At 44.4% G+C, this 20,708-nt stretch overlaps 1 protein-coding gene across 1 annotated transcript in view; it reads right to left on the bottom strand.

Annotated features, from left to right (window-relative positions):
- CCDC39 (coiled-coil domain 39 molecular ruler complex subunit) overlaps positions 1–20,708 on the bottom strand; it is a 933,141-nt gene that overhangs the window by 91,485 nt on the left and 820,948 nt on the right. Inside the window, exon 19 of the mRNA XM_069618669.1 lies at positions 14,965–15,056. Within this exon, the coding sequence (XP_069474770.1) occupies positions 14,965–15,056 (92 nt within the window). The remainder of the gene's footprint in view (positions 1–14,964; positions 15,057–20,708) is intronic.

Genomic DNA, 20,708 nt, shown 5'->3' with positions numbered 1-20,708 from the left:
CCAAGGTGAGTGGGGCGGTAAATCCCCATTTCCCATTTACCCTTCCCCATTCCCATTTTTGCCCCATAGGGCATAATGGGAGTGGGGAAGGAGATAATTACGCCACCGTAAATTACGGTGCCGTAATTATCTCCAAGGTCCCTTAGCGTCATGGATTTTAACGCCTGCAAAAAGCAGGCGTTAAACTCACCATGGCGCTAAGGGACCTTGTAATCAGGCGTTAAGGTTTGGCGCCGTTTACGGCGCCATAAACCCCTTAACGCCTGGGTTGGAATGAGGCCCACTGTGTGGATCCCAGCTCTGTCAGTAGTTGGACGGTGAACTGAATAACTTCAGCCCTTTAAGATGAGTAGCAATTATCCTGGAGATGGATGGGGGATGCAGATTTTATTCATAAATCAATAATCGAAACAACTCGGGTGGTTGGCAAAAAGATAACTGTTTTATTGTCAATTATCTAAAACAGGGAGTACAACGAACATCAACAAATTTGCTCGATCCTCTAACTCAACAAATTTCATAAAAAACAGAGCTTTTATAATCATAAATAGTCATCATTGACGTTGACCTATGTCACTACCAATGTCATCCTACGTGGCAAACTACAAAAACCTAGTGGCAACTGTGCTAGGCTCTCAGTGAACATCTAAGTGTACGTTATATACTAGTATGGGATAGTGAGGAAAAATGATAGGTTTCACATCAGGTGGGACAACTAAGCCCTCCCTTCAAAATGGCCACTATGAACGTCACTAAATACACGTCGTCCCATTGGCTACATAAACTATAGGACCCTTAATTACGTGGTCCCCTACAATTGGTTGGCACTCTACCCTTTGTCAGTACTTTTCCACCTATGTCTAGCAGCACGCAGATTGGACTTCCAGGTGCTGGTGAGCTCATCTAAAACAGAGGGTCCCACAATTAGCATATCAATCCATCATCACCTCAGTTGTCTGCTGGCAATTAAGACTTTGAACTTGTCCTTGGAAGTGTTCTTAGCTCTAGTGAATTCAAGGGAGTGAAGGCACACTGCCTTCATGCTTAGGTGTGAGCATCTTGCTCGTCTAACTTCATCCTTCCACGTGACGTTAGACCATAAAATAGAGCTTTCACTGTCTTTAAAATACTATTTTCTAATAGACCTCGGACGTCTTCCTTGTTTGTTCGTGTCTTCGGAACAGGAGTTTTGTTCTTTCCCACGATATGCATCCAATGCTAGTTAACTTCAGCCTGATAAGACCTTGGCTTCTTGGCTTGGCTTCAAGGTTCATCCATACTTGCCTTTTCGAGATTCACTTTTAATTCATGCGTTTTCTTACTGCGATACACTGAATATGAGGCCTTTCTTTTTTAGTCCAATTCTGCTATGACACGTAGTGGAACCATCCATCCTTTACTCTTTATGCATATATGTATATAATAGCGCATGCCGCAATCTCTTCACTAAAAAGCTAGCCTCAAGAATACTTCATTTGCTTGCGTTTCTTTTGCATCTGTACATGTGTAAACTGACTTGATATTTTGATCCATTATATGGCATAAGCTTCTTCTCCTTGATCCCAAGATGTCACTTATCCTTGATACCTTCTTGATGCCTTATAGAATATCTGCATTCTCTAGTCTATGTATCTTTTCTAGGCACGTCAGCTCAGCTCTGTGTGACGTCACCATTCATTTGCTCCGCTTCTTCCGGGATTTCATTCAAACGGCCAACATATGTTCTTGTGTGCAGGTATGGTTTTCTCAATGGGAACCTTGCCTCCAGGATTCTCGTAGGTATCAGTATTTTCACTGGTACCGCACGGTTTTCACATCCGGCTTACCAACATATAGGCAGTATGGGTATTTGGTTACAACAGTCTCCTTCATGTGCTCATCGGCAAGCTCCCAAGAGCGGGTGCATATCAACCAATTGTCCAGGTATGGGTATACGTGTATGCCCTGCAGACGCAGATGGGCTGCCATCGGGGCCAGGCATTTTGTAAACACCCTTGGTGGTGATTTCAAGCCGAATGGCAGGGCCTCGAACTGGCCTTGCACCATGAACTTTCGATGTTTCTTGTGAATGGGGACGTGGAAATAGGTCTTCTCCAGGTCCAACAAATTCCCCTTCTTCCAGTTGGCGGAGCACATGCTGCAACGTGACCATCCTGCATTTTGGGGATTTTAAGTATTTAGACGGCGTAGGTCCAGAATGGGTCTCCAGCCCCCTGTCTTCTTTCTGACCAGAAAGTATCTTGAATAGACTCTGGCATCTCAAAGGTCTGTAACCCTCACTAACCAGCTGAACAATATTCTTTCCACCATAAAATGTGCAGATCGAATAAGGTGCTCACACACGCAAATTTAGGACCGGGCTCAGATTATCTAACATTTGCACTAATGCTAACAATTTAGAAAATGCATTATCCACCACTTTTCCTTCTTACATAATATGAAATGGGGGTGCTAGACTCAGTGAAATTCTCATTATGGCCCTGGGCAAGGCATGTTTGTTCCACTTTAAGTGTGATATGCTAGAAGCATCTTTGTGTGGGCAAGACACTCTAAAGCATGACCCCCATTCAGAGGGTGAAAGACCCTCATCAACACTGGGCATTAGAGGATATACTTTCTAAACGTTGCGGCCAATCCTTATTTGCCAACTATATGGCAGTGAAATAGGATTTTGGCTTAGACCGTTACTTAACTACTTTGGAATCTTTTCCCCAGACTCTGCTATAGCTGAAATTGCTTTTAGGTATTCTACCACTAGCTTAGTATTCGGAAAATTGGAATCCCCATTATACATCATTTTGCCCATTGTGCCAATTCTCCATGGAATATGTAATGCATTGTCTACTTTATTGCCCCTCATTTGCTCATATAAGATGACTGAGACTTCCAATGTTTAAAAGTACAAAGTTTGTTACTGTATGAGGGGCCAGAGAATACTGTTGAGATTCTACAAAATCAGCTTTTACTGCAGCAGTTAGTGCATACTTAGTATTGCATTGCAGTTTAGGATTTTTTGGGATTCAGTCAGTTGGCAAGATTTTTCACATTGACATACATGCTTATACAGCACCTTAGTAAATTGAGCATGTGAGTGTACGTCTATGGGCAAATATGACTGTAGAGGCTTAATCACTGACCCTATTTTGTTGTTGATATTTGTGTGCCACTTGTTTTGGATAACTGACTGCTTGCATTACCTCATAGCATAGACTTTTTAATGAAGGGCGATGGTATGATCACCAGCTAGGCATCCCCAATGAGGTGATGGTGCTAGCATTAGAGTTGGTAAATGAATGAAGCACAGGGTCGCTCCAATGTTTCCAGTACTGGTGATTTCGGTCTTGTAAAATGTAACTAAAATAGGTTTTTAATTATTGTGTTCTCTTTCTCCCCTATTTTCTCTCTTTTCCTTCCCTTGCTCTTGCCTTTTTCTTTTAATAATTGGGCTCCATATGCACAAATTATTTTGGTCGAATGTACTCCTCATTCGCTGTAAAAATGGTGAACTTGGAGATATATCGTACTCACATTTAACTTTACTATGTGTTCAAATGTATGATCAAAGTAGCCCTGAAGAAGACCTTGCATGGTTGAAACATGTTTTGGCTATTTCAACTGAGCTTTTAGCTTCATTCAGTTAGAATAGGAATCAATTCAATCATGGTTTTCTATTGATTCATTAGTAGCCATTAGGCAAATACCATGTACAATTTTCGTCAACGATTAGCTGTTTGAGCGCAAGGTGATCTAGACAACCCTACTAGGCTTATACATGTTAACCACATATCACAAGCTGTACTAGACTAATAATACCACTATTTTGTATTTTATTTAACTGATTTTTGTTTTCATTTCCCTCTTAATCAAAATGATACAATTATATAGTAGGTAAGAACGGCTATAGGTATGGGCCAAATGAATTTAGTGCATATGATTAATGTGGAATTTTTAAATCTTTGGATTGTATGTATGTATTTATGGTATATGAAATGCATTGATTTTCTCTAGAAATGTATTTTTGATGCTTTTATGGAATTGTTCAGAATAAAGCTAATGAATGATGATGATGAATATGAAATGGAGAAAGTAGGTGTTGTTCCAATCCACATCATCTAAAACCTTTGCACTAAGGCAAACATGATTTGGAAATGAATTGGACGTTTCTTTGTTCTATATTTTCTGCATAACATCAAAATAAATCATACTATATTTCTGTTCATGGCACATATCAAACAGTTAACAAAACAGCATTCTTCATTATTGCTCTAATTAAACATTTCTAGATTACACAGATTGGGGCAAAACCTGTTTCCTTTCTCCCCTTTAACACAAGCAGCAAAACTGCTGCTGACTGCACTGCTAGATTTATTTTGCTCAAGGGCAACATTTGAATAATTTGGCCTGGCCTGCATGCATTCACTGAATATACTTGTCACAATTAAAGTCAATCAAATATGGTCACTAACCTGTTCTGATGGCAATCTCCTCGAGCAGCATGAGAGAATCTCCCGGAGACCCCTGCCTTCCCCAAATCTCGGGGAATTTGAATACCAGAGAGGGAGAGACAGGAGCCCCAGGGAAACCCTCTGGGGAAGAAAACCCTGGGTGGTCTTGACAAGTGCTTCTGGGTGTAGCGATCTCTTCTTTGGCACAAGGTTTGTAGCAGCAGAAGCAGAGTTCTCTACAGAAGAAAGAAGAGAAGGTGAGTATGAGAGTGGTAGAGTGGGAGTGTTATTCTATTGGAAGTAGTCCCCACTTACTGGCGTAACCTTTCCACTGATCTATTCTTTAGGTAGGAGATGGTGTCGGGAGAGTGGGTTCCGAAAAGACCTGGAGATTACAGATGAAGCACAAGGTAAGTGATAGATAGAAATGAAGGGGAAAGGGACGAGTCCTGGTTCTGTAGAAAAGGTAACTCACTGTTTTGAGAAAGAAGGCTGACCCAAGAGGGATTCTGCACGGGAAGGCGAAACCTGAACGGGAAGAGAAAGCTGAGATCGGAAGTTCGGGAAAGGGGTTCTTGCGGGAAGGACGGGAGGCGCTGGAATACTGACTGGGATGAAAGTAGAAAAGAAATTAAGGTAATATCGATGGATAGAATTTGAAATCTTCCAGAAAAGCAAAGAGCGAACTTACGAAGTGTCGTACTGAACAGAAGCGACGCACTGAAGGGAAGGTTTCTGGTCTTTTAAAGCAGTCACGTGATCGTTCGATCGCATGAGTGAAAGACGTGCAGCAACTAGACTGTTAATCCTCCCGTGTCGGCGATTCCCCGCCATCTTGGAATTCCCACGAAGTGCGGATCTCTATAACGACCAACGCCGTCTAGACTGCCATCGTTGGAAAGGTGTAACAATACTCCAGGACCATCAGAATGCTAAACATCTCCCACCGGCTTATATAATGCAGCCCAGCACACCAACTCTCACTCTTGGGGCACAGCACTGCTTCTGGACATACATACCTTAAGTGCCCTTACCAGGAATCACATAGAAACATTCCAGTAGACAGAGCCTGGTTATTTGTGATCTGCAAACTTGCACTGTTCTCTGTGTCCCTATTAACCTGCATTTCTTACAGATCCAGAGTGCCAAGAGACCATCCCGAGTTAGGGAGAGTCGGGGGGCAGTGTAAACAGGTTTCAACAAGGCAAGGCAGTCAGTGCTGCAGCATCAACGGCATGATGCCTGAAAAATCTGTCAGGCAGGCGAGGTCGAGGCAGAGGAGCTGGAAGACTCCATGCGTCTCGGGTGCGAAAAAAGAAGAGAGACTGCTTTGGCATTGAGAGTCGAAAACTGCTCCAAAGGGTACTTGAAGTGGCTTCGTCAGAGATGAAGACTGCTTACTTTGATCCTAGGGTGCACTGAGGTCACAGCCAGGAGGGTTGTCAAAGAGAACTTGCAGGGCTGCCACTTCTAATAGGCAGATTCCTATGTACCAGTGTATAGGCAGCAGGCAGGCCTTGTGCAACAGAAGGTGTTCCCTGAAGTGGTAGGGGGAGGGCCCTTTTCCATCCCTGCAAATCTTCAGCCCAATGGCTAGGGGGGCTTTTTGCAAACTTCACTCCAATAACGTGCCAGTGATATTCTCTTAAAGTTGGTTCTAGATGTGACTTGCACATTGTACTTACATGGTTTCCTTTGAAGCCCTGGTCTCCTCCTTACCGCCTGGGGGCATCGCCTGTCAATAACCAAAGACATTTCCAGGGCTGAATCTAAAAACTGGTTTCCGGGTGAAACACAGGTCCAGGTAGGGGTACACAGCACTCTGCTTTGGTGTGAGCCACTAGAAACTAGTTTGACAATCAAAGCTACAGCTGCAGCCACGTCGGGAGAGGAAGGCAGGAGCCTTCTCTCCATCGCCACGCGACCTGCCCAGCAAATGGGGAAGTGCAGGAAAACATATCAGTGCACCAGTGAATCCCGCCGTCGATACCCGCACTGCTGCCCATTTCGTTGTACATTCATCATCTGCACCCTGCAAGGCAGCTGTGCAGTATTAAGGTATTTCAATTGCCTTCTAACTTTGCCCCGACTGAATTTGCCTTGCGCCGCCATTGCCATCAACGCGGTCAATGGCCGCCACGTCCTTTGCATCATTTTTTCGCGCATTTGCCTGACCAGCCTCTCCTAGCTTTGGATTGGCTGTGCTGCTCTACTTCCGCCCTCCACTGCCACCGATATGCGGAAGCCGGAGCACAGAAGCTCCTCTTAGAAGGGCCGAGTAAAAGGGCCTGTCCTATGCCTGTCTGATGCCGTAAGGGCCGTCGGCCAGGATCACTGCACAAATTATTCACTGAGCTTCAGCCTGTAAGTAACTAGGCCCCCTGGAACTATAAGATAGTACCGCAGCCATAACGGCCATCACTCAGCTTAGCCTACACGCTATCCATCACAACTATCCCACCAAAGACTATGTTGGATTAATCTCCCCATAGCCTGTGTTGATTGTGTAGGCCCTTGCCAGCATATAGCGGCCTCCTGATTGTGTATATCGCTACCAGCCCCTAGCGGCCTCTTGATTGTATATGCCTCTACCAGCCCCTAGCGGCCTCTTGATTGTTTAGGCCCCTGCCAGCCCCTAGCGGCCTTCTGATTGTGTATGCCTTTGCCAGCCCCTAGCGGCCTCCTCATTGTGTATGCTGGCAAACTTGCACTGGCCAGCGGCCTTTGCCAGCCCCTAGCGGCCTCCTGATTGTGTCTTTGCCAGCCCCTAGCGGCCTCTTGATTGTGTATGCCTTTGCCAGCCCCCAGCGGCCTCCTGATTGTGTATGCCTATGCCAGTCCCTAGCGGCCTCCTGATTGTGTATGCATTTGCCAGCCCCTAGCAGCCTCCTGATTGTGTATGCCTTTGCCAGCCCCTAGCGGCCTCCTCATTGTGTATGCCTCTACCAGCCCGTAGCGGCCTCCTCATTGTGTATGCCTTTGTCAGCCCCTAGCGACATTATTGTTCCACTGATACCATACTGGTGGACCTGCCCAACTAATCCCGCACAAACACTATACAGCATTGGACTACAAATGCATTCCTCAGTTACCCACCTTACAGCGCATACACCTCTCCTCTCCCCCTCCCCCATTTTCCTCATTACGCTCTGTCTCTGGGCCACCCACAGCTTGCTCCCTGCACATCCAGACCTTACACCACCACCAGTCATCATGCACTCTGCTTCATCCACAACACTACACAACACACTCAACCACTGCGCCTTTAACCCGCCTGGACTCCTCCTTAGGCGTTACAGACTAAGAACCCGCACTAAACCATTCTTCTCGCTCCGCAGCTCTCCACCACCCACTCACAGCAGGAAGTACAAGCTTAGCTATCGCACCCACACTACATTCTCTCACACACACCTACCTGTCCACGCTCACATCCCCCATTCCCCTGCGCCTAAACATACACCCCAACCTCCCTCACTCATACGTGCCCCCGCCAACTCCCAAACCCGGAACACCAGCGTCCATGATCCATCACCAGCCAATCTGATCCTAAAATGCGCACTCATTAATGCACGCTCCATCCATGCCCATGCTATTGAGATCAATGACCTCATCACCACCCACAAACTAGACATACTAGCCATATCCGAAACATGGCTCCATGAAGCATCCAACCCATCCATACACCTCGCCCTACCCCAGGACTACACCATCCTTAGACAGGACTGCAAAACCTCCAAAGGTGGGAGTGTCACCCTCATCTATAAACATTCCCTTGCCATTAGGCTGTGTAACCAACAATGGGACAACAACACTGACCTTCTCTATGCTAAACTAGCTCTCTCCCCTAATTGCACCATTAACTTCCTAGTCACATACAGACCACCAAGCTCTCCCCCAGACTACCAAAAGCAACTCCTCCAAATCATAGGCAGCAACCTGAAAAGCTCCACTAAAACCATTCTACTTGGTGACCTTAACCTTGGCTTAGATGACCCCAAGGATAAGACTGCGGCACACTTAGCCAAGGAAATCTCCCACATGGGGTTCAAACACAAAATCACCAGATGCAAAGGTCGGTCCATTGACTGGATAGCAGATCATAAATACTCATCGACCATCATCTCCATCTCAGCCCATCCTTGGACGGATCACTATCTCATCCAATTTTCTATCCTTGCCACACCCACTCGTAAAACCCTTACTCATGCCCCCCTCGCTAAAGTCAGAAGCTCCAAAAAACTCACTGCTACCAACCTCGCCCACTTCTTGATATCCCTGAACTCAAGCATCCTTTTAACCAAGATCACACCTCTCTCGCCAACATCTATAACAATGCCCTCGCCCAAGCCATTGACTCAATTGCCCTGCTGGAAGATAAAAAAGAAAAAAAATCCATGCACTCCAACTCTTGGTTCTCAGAAGAACTATCTGCCCTGCGCACCAAGAAACGGAAAGCCCTATCCAATTGGCAATCTCACCAAACCAATCCTCTCTCAACGAGTTCAAAGAAATCTCACGGACCTACAAAAATGCCATATTCAAAACCAAATCCGAATTACATAATCAGAGAATTACCAAAGCTAGCTCCAAATCCAGAGAAATATTCTCTATATTCAAAGAACTCACTACTCCCAAGTCCAGCCCTGACGAAATCATCAAGGATGAAGCATGGTGCACAGGCATCCAGACAGCCTTCCTTAAAGTTAAAACGCTCCAAGACAAAATAGTATCCCAACGTAAAGCACTTAACACTCTACCCATTCCACCCTCACTCCCCCCTCACAACCCTCTCCCGCAAATACCCCTCTTTGCCTTTAGAGAAGTCACAGAGCTAGAAGTCTCTGCCTTACTCAAAAATATCAAACCTTCCACATGAAAAGGGGATATATGCTCACCCACCATCATCAAAGAGTGCAAAGAAGCACTCACCCTTATCATCACAGCTTTCATCAATACCTCCTTCTCTTCCGGAACTGTACCTCAATGCCTAAAAGAAGCCTGGGTCCACCTGCTCTTAAAAAAACCCTCTTTAGATCCCACCTCCCCTAACAACTATCGTCCCATCACCACCACCGTCCCCGTGCTCCTCAAAACCCTAGATAAAGCTGCCCATAACCAAATCCAGCAATACCTCGAAACCCATGCTATTCTAGGCAGAAGACAATCGGGATTCCGCAAAGGCCATGGGACAGAAACTGCCCTCCTAGATTTAAAGAATCAAATCACCAAAATAATGGACACAGGCAAACCTGCTCTCCGCCGATTACTCGATCTCTCTGCAGCATTTGACCTAGTGGACCATGGCATCCTCACATCTCACCTATTGAATGCACCTCACTTCTCTCACAAAGCAACCACTTGGATCACTTATTTTCTAGAGGTAGAGCCATGAAAGCATACTCTGACCAGGCCAATGCTCCCCCGACCACCATAAACTGTGGAGTCCCACAAGGGTCTTGCACTGCCCCATCCCTCTACAACCTCTTCACTAAACCCCTCTTTTACTTACTGGACTCTCTCGGCATGGCCTACACAAACATCTACTCCACGATCCAAACCTGGATGGCTATCAATGGTCTTTGCCTTAACGGTGACAAAACAGAGAACATCATCCTGGCCCCCAGCAAAATTCTTTCCAAGCTTAGCCAAGACTACTCACACATGAACATTATAAACATTGACAACATTAACATACCCGTCTCCACTGCCGTTAAGACCCTAGGAGTTTACCTAGATGCTATACTCTCTATGAGAAGACAAGTCAGCGCCATCTCCTCTTCATCTGCACTCACCACCAAACTGATCTATGCCATAAAACCCTACATTACCACTCCCAACTGCCTCGCCGTTGCTAGAGCCACCATAGGAGCCAGACTACATTATTGCAACACCCTCTAAGCCGGCACATCATCCAAACATCTTAACAAGCTCCAAATAGTGCAAAACAATGCGTCCGTGCTGCTCTGCACATCCCTAAATTTGACCATGTATCGCAAACCCGAAGAAATGCTCACTGGCTCCCAGTCAAGGAAATAATCCATTTCAAAATACTCACCCTCACACACAAATGCATCAATCACACTGCCCCCTCCTACTTATCAGAAACCATAACCAGGAAATCCTCCCTCTGTCCGAAAAGAAGCCACCATGACAACCAACTCCAAGTTCCTACCATAAGAAGAGCTAAAGCTGGAGGCATTGGCTTCCCACACATAGCACCCAAGCTCTGGAATGACCTCCCCAACTCTCAGTGCCGAACCCTCTGTACTCCTTTCGTAAATCCCTCAACACCACTCTTTTCACATAATCTACCCCCGTCCTCCCCCCCTCTGACATGAACTGTACCTTAACGTTTTGATATCTGTACTGCCATCTTATGTAACTAAAAATGCTACTGTAAAACTAAATGCCTTGTATTCTTATCAACCTTCCTTTTTGTAACCAGCCAAATGTTCTATATGTAACAGCGGCACGATGCCCACGGGCTGATTGTGTGCTTTAAAAATACGAATAAATAAATAAATAATAAATCATATCAGATAGGTTTTGACCATTTAGAACTGTAACTTCCCGAAGGCCCAATCAATCAAGCAAGGTATAGTTGTATATCTATTTAGCAATCTGCCACATGCACTTATGGATACACAGTTAACATTTGAACTGTTTACTTTCAAAGGGATTCCCATTTTTATACCTAAAAAGGCCAATACATAATTTAGAATAACTTGGTTCAAGACATGCCTTAAAAGGCACCTTCCTGAAGTAGTCATGAATGTTCCCTCCAATGTGTGGACTGCCACTTTTGTTGCACGACTGCCAACAAAAACCAGGGTACAGTTTTCAGTGAGCAAATCGGCTGGCCACTTTCTAAAAGTGGCAACCCAGTGTTGCTAAAGTTGAATTTAACTTTAGCAGACTGTAGATCTGCAATGTACTTTCCCTCACTTTACAATACTGTATCAATAGGGTGAGATGTGTTAATGTACAGCTGTATGATATGAACGGGTTTCCCCCAATGCCAATTACGATTTTAAAAGGAAACCTTCATGAGATATTGTTACTCAGTTTCTGCATGTGCTAATTACTATCATAGTTTTACTTTACCTAACAGCTGCTGACATGCCAACTACTTATGCCCAGAAGAAGGTACACTTGGGGTGTCTTATCTATGCATGCTGTTAAATTCAATTATACACCCAATGGCCAGCAGGCTCATCTGGATAGAAACCCACCAACACCCAGGGTTCAAAATTGCTATTTAGCTCCTGCTTTTACCCTAGGAGAGCCTGGTTAGCTTGAAACCAACCGCTACCAGGAACTACTTTTAGCAGCGAGGCCAACTGGTGCTTTACAGACATGCATATGTGACATTATATTTTATTGTTTGCGAATGTTAATAAAGAAGAATTAAGACACACCTAGGATACATTATACCCAAAAAGTTAACGGGTTCATCTCTTGTGGAAGTTAGATTTGTAGTGCTCGATGTACTCACTCCTCGTTCCTCGGTGGTAGCTCCTGTGAAGGAGCTGGTTTTAGCTCCTGATCCTCGAACCTTAATTTCGAACCATGAACACCACTTTCTTAAAACACATAGCACTGTCTGAAAGTGAGACTGTTTAGCATATTTGACTTTTATGGCATTTACTAGAGTGCCTACACTTTCAGGAAATCTGGGAAATGCCCTCTAGCAGATGGAATCTGTCATGTGCCACCTGAAAAACGGGTAGCTAACCCGCTACTTGGTTAGTCTCTGCACAGCAGTGCCTTTACTTCAGAGAGCTATCTGTGCTGGAATACCTCCTTCCAGATGCAAGCATGATGTCTTAGTAAGGATCTGGGCAATTTCATGTGACCTGAATATCTAGTTGGGTCTCTGGATCTGCTGGACCCACTAATGAACTACCATCCTTGGTATATGTCCAGAGAACAGGCTCATCACCTCAATGCTCATTCTCCTGATCTACTTTTTTCGTATTAATGGAATAACTGCAGGAGGTTTTGACAGGGCCTCAGTGCCCTCCATGTGCTCCGTTCCACCACTAGGGTAAAGACCAGTGGCACTTTGTGGGGGGGAGGATGTCTGATGGGGAACCCCTGGGCCACTGGCCATACTCTCCTCTGAGAGATCACATTACAGTAGTCCTGTTTAGAGACAGTAGCACCCCAATGGGCTTGTGAGAGGCTCTACCAAGGCAGGCACAAGCAATTTCTGTCTATGTTTGCTTAGTGAGCCATCACCAGTCCCTATGGTGTTATCCATGGTGGAATTGTGAGGCAATACACACCTGTTGGTAATGTCTGGCTCAGGGTTCGTAGCCTTAAGGCCTACGCACCCCAGCCTGGGACTTGACATGTCCATCTCAGAAGACTCTTTCTGGGAATAGATTACTGGATCGCTAGTCCGTCTCTCGGTTTATAGGCCAAGACACTGTTCTCACATTGATTGGGGGCGACCCATCTGGATTCACAACTGGTCTCCCTGAATTCACTTTTGTCCCATGGTTGGCAACCTCAGGGACAGACTTACAACACTCCTGGTCGCTGTCCTGGCTCTCCTTAGAGAGGTCATGGGGCAGCCTTCCCATGCAGGGGTAGAATGGTCAAGTGCACTAACCAGGTGTCTTTGAGATGGGGCAGGCATTGGTTAGTGACCATGTGGACCGGTTGAGGCAACAGCCTCCAGGTGTTCAGGGGATGGGGTCCCTAGCCAGCAGGAGTAGGTGGTATTCTTCCTTGACCACCTCCTCTAGTTTGGAGGTTCCCCCTGTGTCTGAATACTTCCATTTGGGCAAAGCCCTGCCAGGACAGCATGCAGTCACAGTGCTTGGCATGGATCAGTCTGATTGGGGCCTCCTGGTAACGGCAACTGGGTCAGCACAGGAATTACCGTAAAACCTGCAATTAATAGGGTTCTCTTCATCCAAGACTGCTCCTGGGTCACTGTTCTTACTCTTAGCAAAGAGAACAAAGAAAACTTGATATGCCCAGGGGCTGGGTAGCACAACTGGACCCATAAGTCCACTATGAGGCTGGTGTAGGAACTGGTGTAGGAACTGCCTGACCTCGCTCACTCAGGATTCTTGGTCGTCCCTAGCTTGAAAACCTCAGCGACCAGTTTGAGAGTAAGGCATATTCAATCATATCTGAGGTATTAGGTTCAGCTCGAAATCTTGAAAAGTGCAGCTTAAGATCCTGTTGCTGCCTATAACAAAAAGAAATATCAGTCCATTCACTTACCCTTTTTCCCAGATCTATTTAATACTGAAACAGGTACCATGTCTGAAAAGGTCCTTCAGTGTGGCAATACACAAAGTGTGGAATTGGTGGCAGAATTGTTTTTTTTTTAATGTTAATCATGTTTTCAGGAATATTAAAAAGTGGTAGCTTAGGCGAATAATGAAATTGACATCAAGACAAAGTTCTCTGATGCAATACAAGTGTTGTGCCATTTCACTTTTAGCAGAATCTCTTTTTTACTACATCTCTTTTCTTCAGTTTTCTTTAAACCCGTGCCATGATCTCACCACATTAGTAACAACAAACTAATAACCCAATCAGGAGGAGCCCAGCTGTAGACCATCCCCTCCTAATTGATATAGAATCTATGCAAGAATCATTATCATCATTCTAACTTTCACCTTTTCTGTGATTCAGCAATTATTGTGCTAGGATGGGTATAGCAGATAAAAACAGGGTTGTTCTTAGGCTTAGCTGAAGCTTGTTTTTAAGTGGTATCATAGTTGTGTTCTAGTGTGTTCCCTTTGCAGTTTCAGCAGCTTTTACTGAGGCAGCTTTTTGATCGCACACAGTATCAGTGGAAGAGTGTTCGCTCTCTTATCTTCAGTAGCGTACACTGGATGGGTATACTCACAAATCTAAGGTGTGTGTGTGTGTATGTCAGTGTGTGTGTCAGTCATACTGACACCACCTGTCTCTAGAAAATAAACCTTTACATTAAACACACATGTCAAACATCTTCGACCACAAACTCTAAGCACAGTACCTGCATGATTACAGCTTGGTCGCAATTCAAAATCATATCAAACATACACCTACCCCAGTGTATCCCCAGGCAGAGCATCAACGGTAGGCATGCTTCTAAACACCTAGAAGCTTACACCTACACAGAGCCCAGTTCTTCCACTCAAAAAGCAACATCAATGTAGCAACAGCTACCTTGCGCTCTTCTCTCCACTCCTACTTACTTCCCGCACCAGTCCAAACTATTTCTTGCAGATTCAAAAGCACCAGGATCCACCATGAACATGTCAGAATTTGCTGCATGCTAGACCCAATATCATAACATGTATATTTTGTAATGCTGAAGATATTGTTCAACATACTATGCAATTATCATGAGTTTAAATTCCTTTCTCATTTCAAAACTTAGCAAATTCTGTCGGTCCAATGTGTACAATAAATAGGGTAATTTTCTACGGATTTTAACACCAGATATATATTTCGAATTGCATTCTTGAAGAGTAAATGCAGCCTAATTAATAAACTATCATATTACCTTTCAGATGACAATGAGCTTCGAACAGAAGAAGGTGCAGAACTGCGACGACTGCTTGGTGTAGACATTATTGTAGGTAGATCTATACAAAACTAAAGTTAAAGCATATTTTACAAAGATGTACATAGAAACATTTTAGCGTCTCTGACAAAATGAAAACGATTTTGACATAAAACTGGAACCACAGGATTACATTTAATTTTGATTGCAGTTCAAAATCTAGTAGGGAAAAGTATTGATTTGCATTCCATTTTAACCAATGATGGATTGCTCCTTAAATTATGTTCTTTTTGTGCATTTTATAGTTACTTTTGTCACATTGTTTTAACCATTGTCATATCACAGACATGGACCAAAAGAAAAGGCCAAGTTAGGTGTGTGGTTAGAATATGCTTTTTTTTAAATTATATTATTTATTGTGTTTATAGTACATATTATACCTTACACAATTGTTGCAACACATCAAAGTATCTCAATACATAAAAAAACATATATATATATATAAACAAACTTCCACAACAATACATTCATAACATCACATTTAGAATCAGACAAATAGACAAATCTGCATCAAATAACTAATATTTTCAATATTTCATTTCCTGGTGTTACCACAAGTTGTAACTCCTTGAAAATTTTAATTAAAAATCTTACCAAGGAATTAACAAAGACACTTGTGCACGCCATTCATGAGTCTCTTCCATAATGAAGCTGTAATTACAGTGGAAGTTGAGCACACAAACTGACCTAACCATCTTAATCTCAAAGTGTCCAACACAGGACACTCCATAATCAAATGATATAAAGTCTCTTTACTATTATTTTGGCATAATCTACAAGTTCTTAACTCCTTTAGGATATTTAATCTTGGGCCAATGACCTCTAAGGTTGGTAAACAATTTAGTCGAAATTTCATCTACTAATATCTAAACTGTGGAAATGTACTCTAATATCATTTGATTTCACCAGAGGTGGTATACCAAAAAGACTTATCATTATACAATTTTAATCTTAAATTCTAACTATTCTTAACTCTATCCCACCTCCTTTTCTTATTTTTTATGACCCACCTGGAGACATCCTTGTTCATATTCACTGTTTTCATAAATCCTTCACAGCACTGCCTAAAGCTTTGCATGTACACATTAGAATTCAACCTCATTCCTTCACCCATTATTTGACAAACTGAAACATTCATTGTTCATAACTATATTATATAACCCCGTACATTTTTTAACATATAATGACTCACCCCCCCAACTCGCTTGGATGACTCTCCTTTCCTCCCAGCTCACCCTCTCTACCCCTTAGGCCAAGCCATTTCCAGCACTACCACCTACCTTCTCAGTTATCCGACCAGTGAAGCGTGTGTCAGTTGAGGCTTTCGCCGCCACTTGCTCACCCTCCCACAACCACTTGGCTGACTCACACCCTGACACAGCCCTTTCCATTCTCCACTCTGCTATATCTGATACTCTCCATGTCCTTTCACCTGTCATGAGGATCCGCTTGAAGCCCAAAGCCAAGTGCCACTCTTGGTACGATTCAGACCTCGACATCCTTAAACGCAATTGCAGGGTAGCTGAGAGGAAATGGCGTGCTTCTGGTACATCCTCTGACAAACTGGCCTGTCGCCTGCTCCAAAGGCAATACCAGCTCTCTGACTGCATCAAGAAGAGAGCCCACATCCAAGACTGTCTCTATGGCATCTAACAACTTGTCTAAACTCTTTCAAATCTGCAAGTAGCTGGCCAATTCTGCTGCAGTCTCTACATCTCCTGCCCCCTCCCAAGCCCTGTGCGCTCGGCCCTGCCTTCTCATTTCATCTCTAAAACTCAGGACATCCTGTCCTCTCTCATTTCCTCTTCCCCCTTCTCCCTCTACTCCCTGCTCATCCTCTGGCCCTTCTTCAGCCACCTCTCCTCCCTCCTTCTCTGCCTTCCCCTGTTCTCCCCAGACAAGGTTTCTAGAAAAGTTCGATCTATGAAAGTCTCATCAAAACAGGTTCACTCCTGTTCCTCCAAAACCATGAAGGACCACATTGACACCCTGGCTCCTGCTCTGGCTGACTTCTGCAACCACTCCTTTGCCACTGGAGTCTTTCCTTCCCCCCTGAAGCACTCCCTTGTGCACCCTCTTTTTAAGAAACCCTCTGCCGACCCTTCCTGCCTGGCTAACTATCGCCCAATCTCCATCACTCCTCTCCTGGGCAAACTCCTGGAAAAGTTGACCATCGCCCCTCTTAATCTTCACACTGAATCTGTTGGTTGTCTCCATACCCATCAGTCTGGCTTCTGAGCTGCCAGAAGCACAAACTGCTCTCCTGAATATCCATGAAGACCTGCTCTCCAACCTTGATTCCAACACCCCCGTGTCCTCATCTTACTTGACTTGATCTCTCTTCTGCCCTTGACACGGTCAACCATGCCATCCTGCTGAACTGTCTCTGTGATAACCTGGGTATCACCGATCAGGCCCTGGCTTGGCTGACTTCTTTTCACTCTGATTGATCCTCCCAGGTCCAACTTGGGTCCTTCCTCTCCTCTATCTCTAACTATGGGGTTTCCCAGGGGTCTAACCTCTCTCCCTGGCTGTTCAACCAATACTTGCCACTTCTGGCCCACCGCATTGCCGCCCTCTGTCCCAACTTTCATTGCTATGCGGATGACACTCAACTCATTTTCAGGCTCCCTTCAGCCACCTCTTCTCCTTCTCTCATCTCTGACTGTCTGCTATCCAGGAGTGGTGTGCTGCCAATGATCTCTGCCTTAATGCCAGTAAGATCGAGATTCTCCTCATCGGCACACCTGCTCCCTCCTTTCCTGTCACTCTGGCTGGCACTCTCTTGGACCTCTTCCTGCTCCCACCTGTGAGGCTAAAAACCTTGGGGTCATCTTCGATCCAACACTGTCCTTCTCTCCTCACATCTCTGATGTCTCTAAGAAGTCACACTACCAGCTGCACCTCCTCAGAGGTATTCTTCCTTTCCTCTCCTTCCCCCAGAAGCTCACTGTCTCCAGCGCTCTGGTTCGCTCTAGGCTGGACTACTGCAACAGCCTCGTTCTAAGTCTGCCTGCCTCTACTCTCTGCCCTCTGAAACTCATCCAAAACAGGACTGCGAGACTTGTCCTTGGCCTCAACCCCAGGAATCCTATCTCTCCAGGACTGAAATCTCTGCACTGGCTCCCAGTGGCTGCGAGGATTAAGTTCAAAACCCTCTGCATTGTCCACAAAGCCTTCTGGGGCCTTAATACCTTCAACTCTCTCTTCCTAAATATCTTCCTTCCCGAGCTCTTCACTCATCTGCCTCCAACTACCTCAGGGTCTTTCACTTCTCCAAGCAACGAGTTGGTGGTAGATCTCTTTCTTCTTCTGGGGCCTCCCTCTAGAACAGTCTCCCTGCCCCTCTAAAACTTGAGGAGAACCATTTCTGGGCCTGGAAGTACCTCGAGACCTTCCTCTTTGCTTCTGCTTTCTCTCCTCCTCTCCCCTGCTAATCCCCTGGCTGAAACTGCACTGGTTACCTGGCTACCCTGTGATCTCGGGCCCAGGTTCCCCTCCCCGCCAGTTGCACACCTGCACTGCCCCCCCTGGTAACCCTTGCACTAGAGGACTTTTCAGTATCCCTACAGCCCCCCACCAGCACTTGACACCAGATGTCTGCACTTACCCTGCACTTGCCACCAGCTGGCAGCACTTTTTATTATTGTCTTTATTTATTTAACTGTTATCCTATGTACTGCACTGCCCCTTCCCCCTGCACTTTCCCCTTCCCCTTTCCCCTGCACTTGCGCAATTTCAATGTCACCTGGCCTAGTAAGATCTTTGTCTATGTCTTCCCTCTGTTCCCCCTCCCTTGCATCGTCGCGCCTTGAAACACTTGTGTATAGGCGTGTTATAATACTAATGTCTGGCAGAGGGACCATCAGGACCCCCATTGTTTTTTTGCATATTTAAGTACCTTTGGGTCTCACCCTAAATTACTAGGGGAATCCAGACGTGGACCCCTTGCTCACTATTCTTAGAGAGGCACAGCTCCACCCTACTGATGAGGTCCAACCAGACTTAAACACGTGTCTGGGGTTTCTTTTGGTACTCTTGTTCAGAGGAGAATTGCTTAGCATTTCGGTGCTGGACTGCCCTACGGCAGGACAAAGACAGATATGTTTTAGATATTTCTCCTCTGTGAAAGATAGTGAGCTAAAGACTCTGGGTAAGTCTCTCGTTATAAATGCCATAACATATCATGCCAAGATTGAATGCCCAACTCAAATCTTATAATACTAATCTATACATACTTGGGCAATCTTAACACTGCCCTCCAAATGCAGCCCTCAAAGTACTTCCTAGTCAAAACAAGTGAGAATTCTATACCATTGCTGATACTAAGTTGAAAAAATGCAATTAATGGAACCAACGAGAAGGCCCATAATTTCATTTTTATAGATTTTATCTAAGAAACCGATGCTCTACCCTTTTTCCTGCATTCTTTTTGTCTTTTCAACCCATTTTTTGAAGAAAAATTAGGCCTAAATAACAGTGAATCAACTTCTTTGATTCTTACACTATTTATAGACCATACCTATCTGTTATTTCCCTGGGTTAACTACTAAGTTATTTTCACATAAATAAGAAGTGATTCCACATAGTGAAAAGCCTGCTGGTGTAAAATCTCAATAAATGAAGATAGTCTGCATAGACTATACAATTTACTTTAAACTCTTTAAATTTAGGTAGAAAATTCCATTTATTACATTCATCCCATAAATCCTCAATATATAAATTAAAGTATCGGTGCAATAAGACAACCCAGAGTTTACTTTCAACTTGCCTGGGCAGTTTCCTGCAGTAGTTTTAAGCGAGGTTGCCAACCAAGTCCAGCTGAATGATTCACTGTGGAATGCAACCTGCCTCTGCCCATGATCATCTATCGTACATCTATCGTCTTCTCTTTTGAGGCCCTCCTCAACCCCAATACCTTGCCATAATCTTGGTGTATGTGTCCCAGAATCCATCTGCATAATCTTGTCATGACCTGCAACTATCAGATTTTTGATCAATCTTGAATGAAAGTGAACAGCACATTTTCCAAGCAATGAATCATCGAATACATCCCCCCATCTGAAGTCTGTTGAGGAAATGGAACTCAGTTTTGGCACTGAACTGAAATATAATACCGTTGGACCTATTCAAACAGCTATTTCAATCCTCCTCAAAAATAGATTTGAATATCAAAACCGATGAGTTGTCATCAAGGACAGACGGGACTGATTTGTATTCACTTGACCTCATCCAGCCATAACACTGCTTTCCAGTTTAACAAACCACTTTCCATTCATCAATCACAGTGTCTATTTCATCTTCAACATTTTTAGTTGTGTCTATCATGTCTTGATTCAAGGGGGTGGATTAATCATCTCAGATGTCATATCATTGCTAGCGTTAGTTCCTCTGTCCGTCCCATCTACCACTTGCTCTTTATCCACACTCTAGATCTCACCCTTTCCATTCTTAGTTGAACCAAAAAACTTCCTTGGGTCTTTCTTTTTATTTCCATTCTTTTTACTTTCCTCCGCTGTATGTTGCTCTTATTCTTATTAGCAATGCCAATACTTTGCACACAAATAACGTGCTTTATTTCTATTCTTTGTCATCTTTGTGGGCAGGTACCCAAAGATATATTAAATACATTAATGATTTAGGCAGGCCACAAACCTAAATTCCCCTACCCCCTGCTAGGGTTA

The sequence above is a fragment of the Ambystoma mexicanum genome, chromosome 10 (assembly GCF_040938575.1).
Source record: "Ambystoma mexicanum isolate Mex_15411 chromosome 10, UKY_AmexF1_1, whole genome shotgun sequence".
Classification (NCBI taxonomy): Eukaryota; Metazoa; Chordata; class Amphibia; order Caudata; family Ambystomatidae; genus Ambystoma; species Ambystoma mexicanum.
The sequence above is the reverse complement of the archived record's forward strand: the minus strand, read 5'-3'. Positions and strand labels throughout refer to the sequence as shown.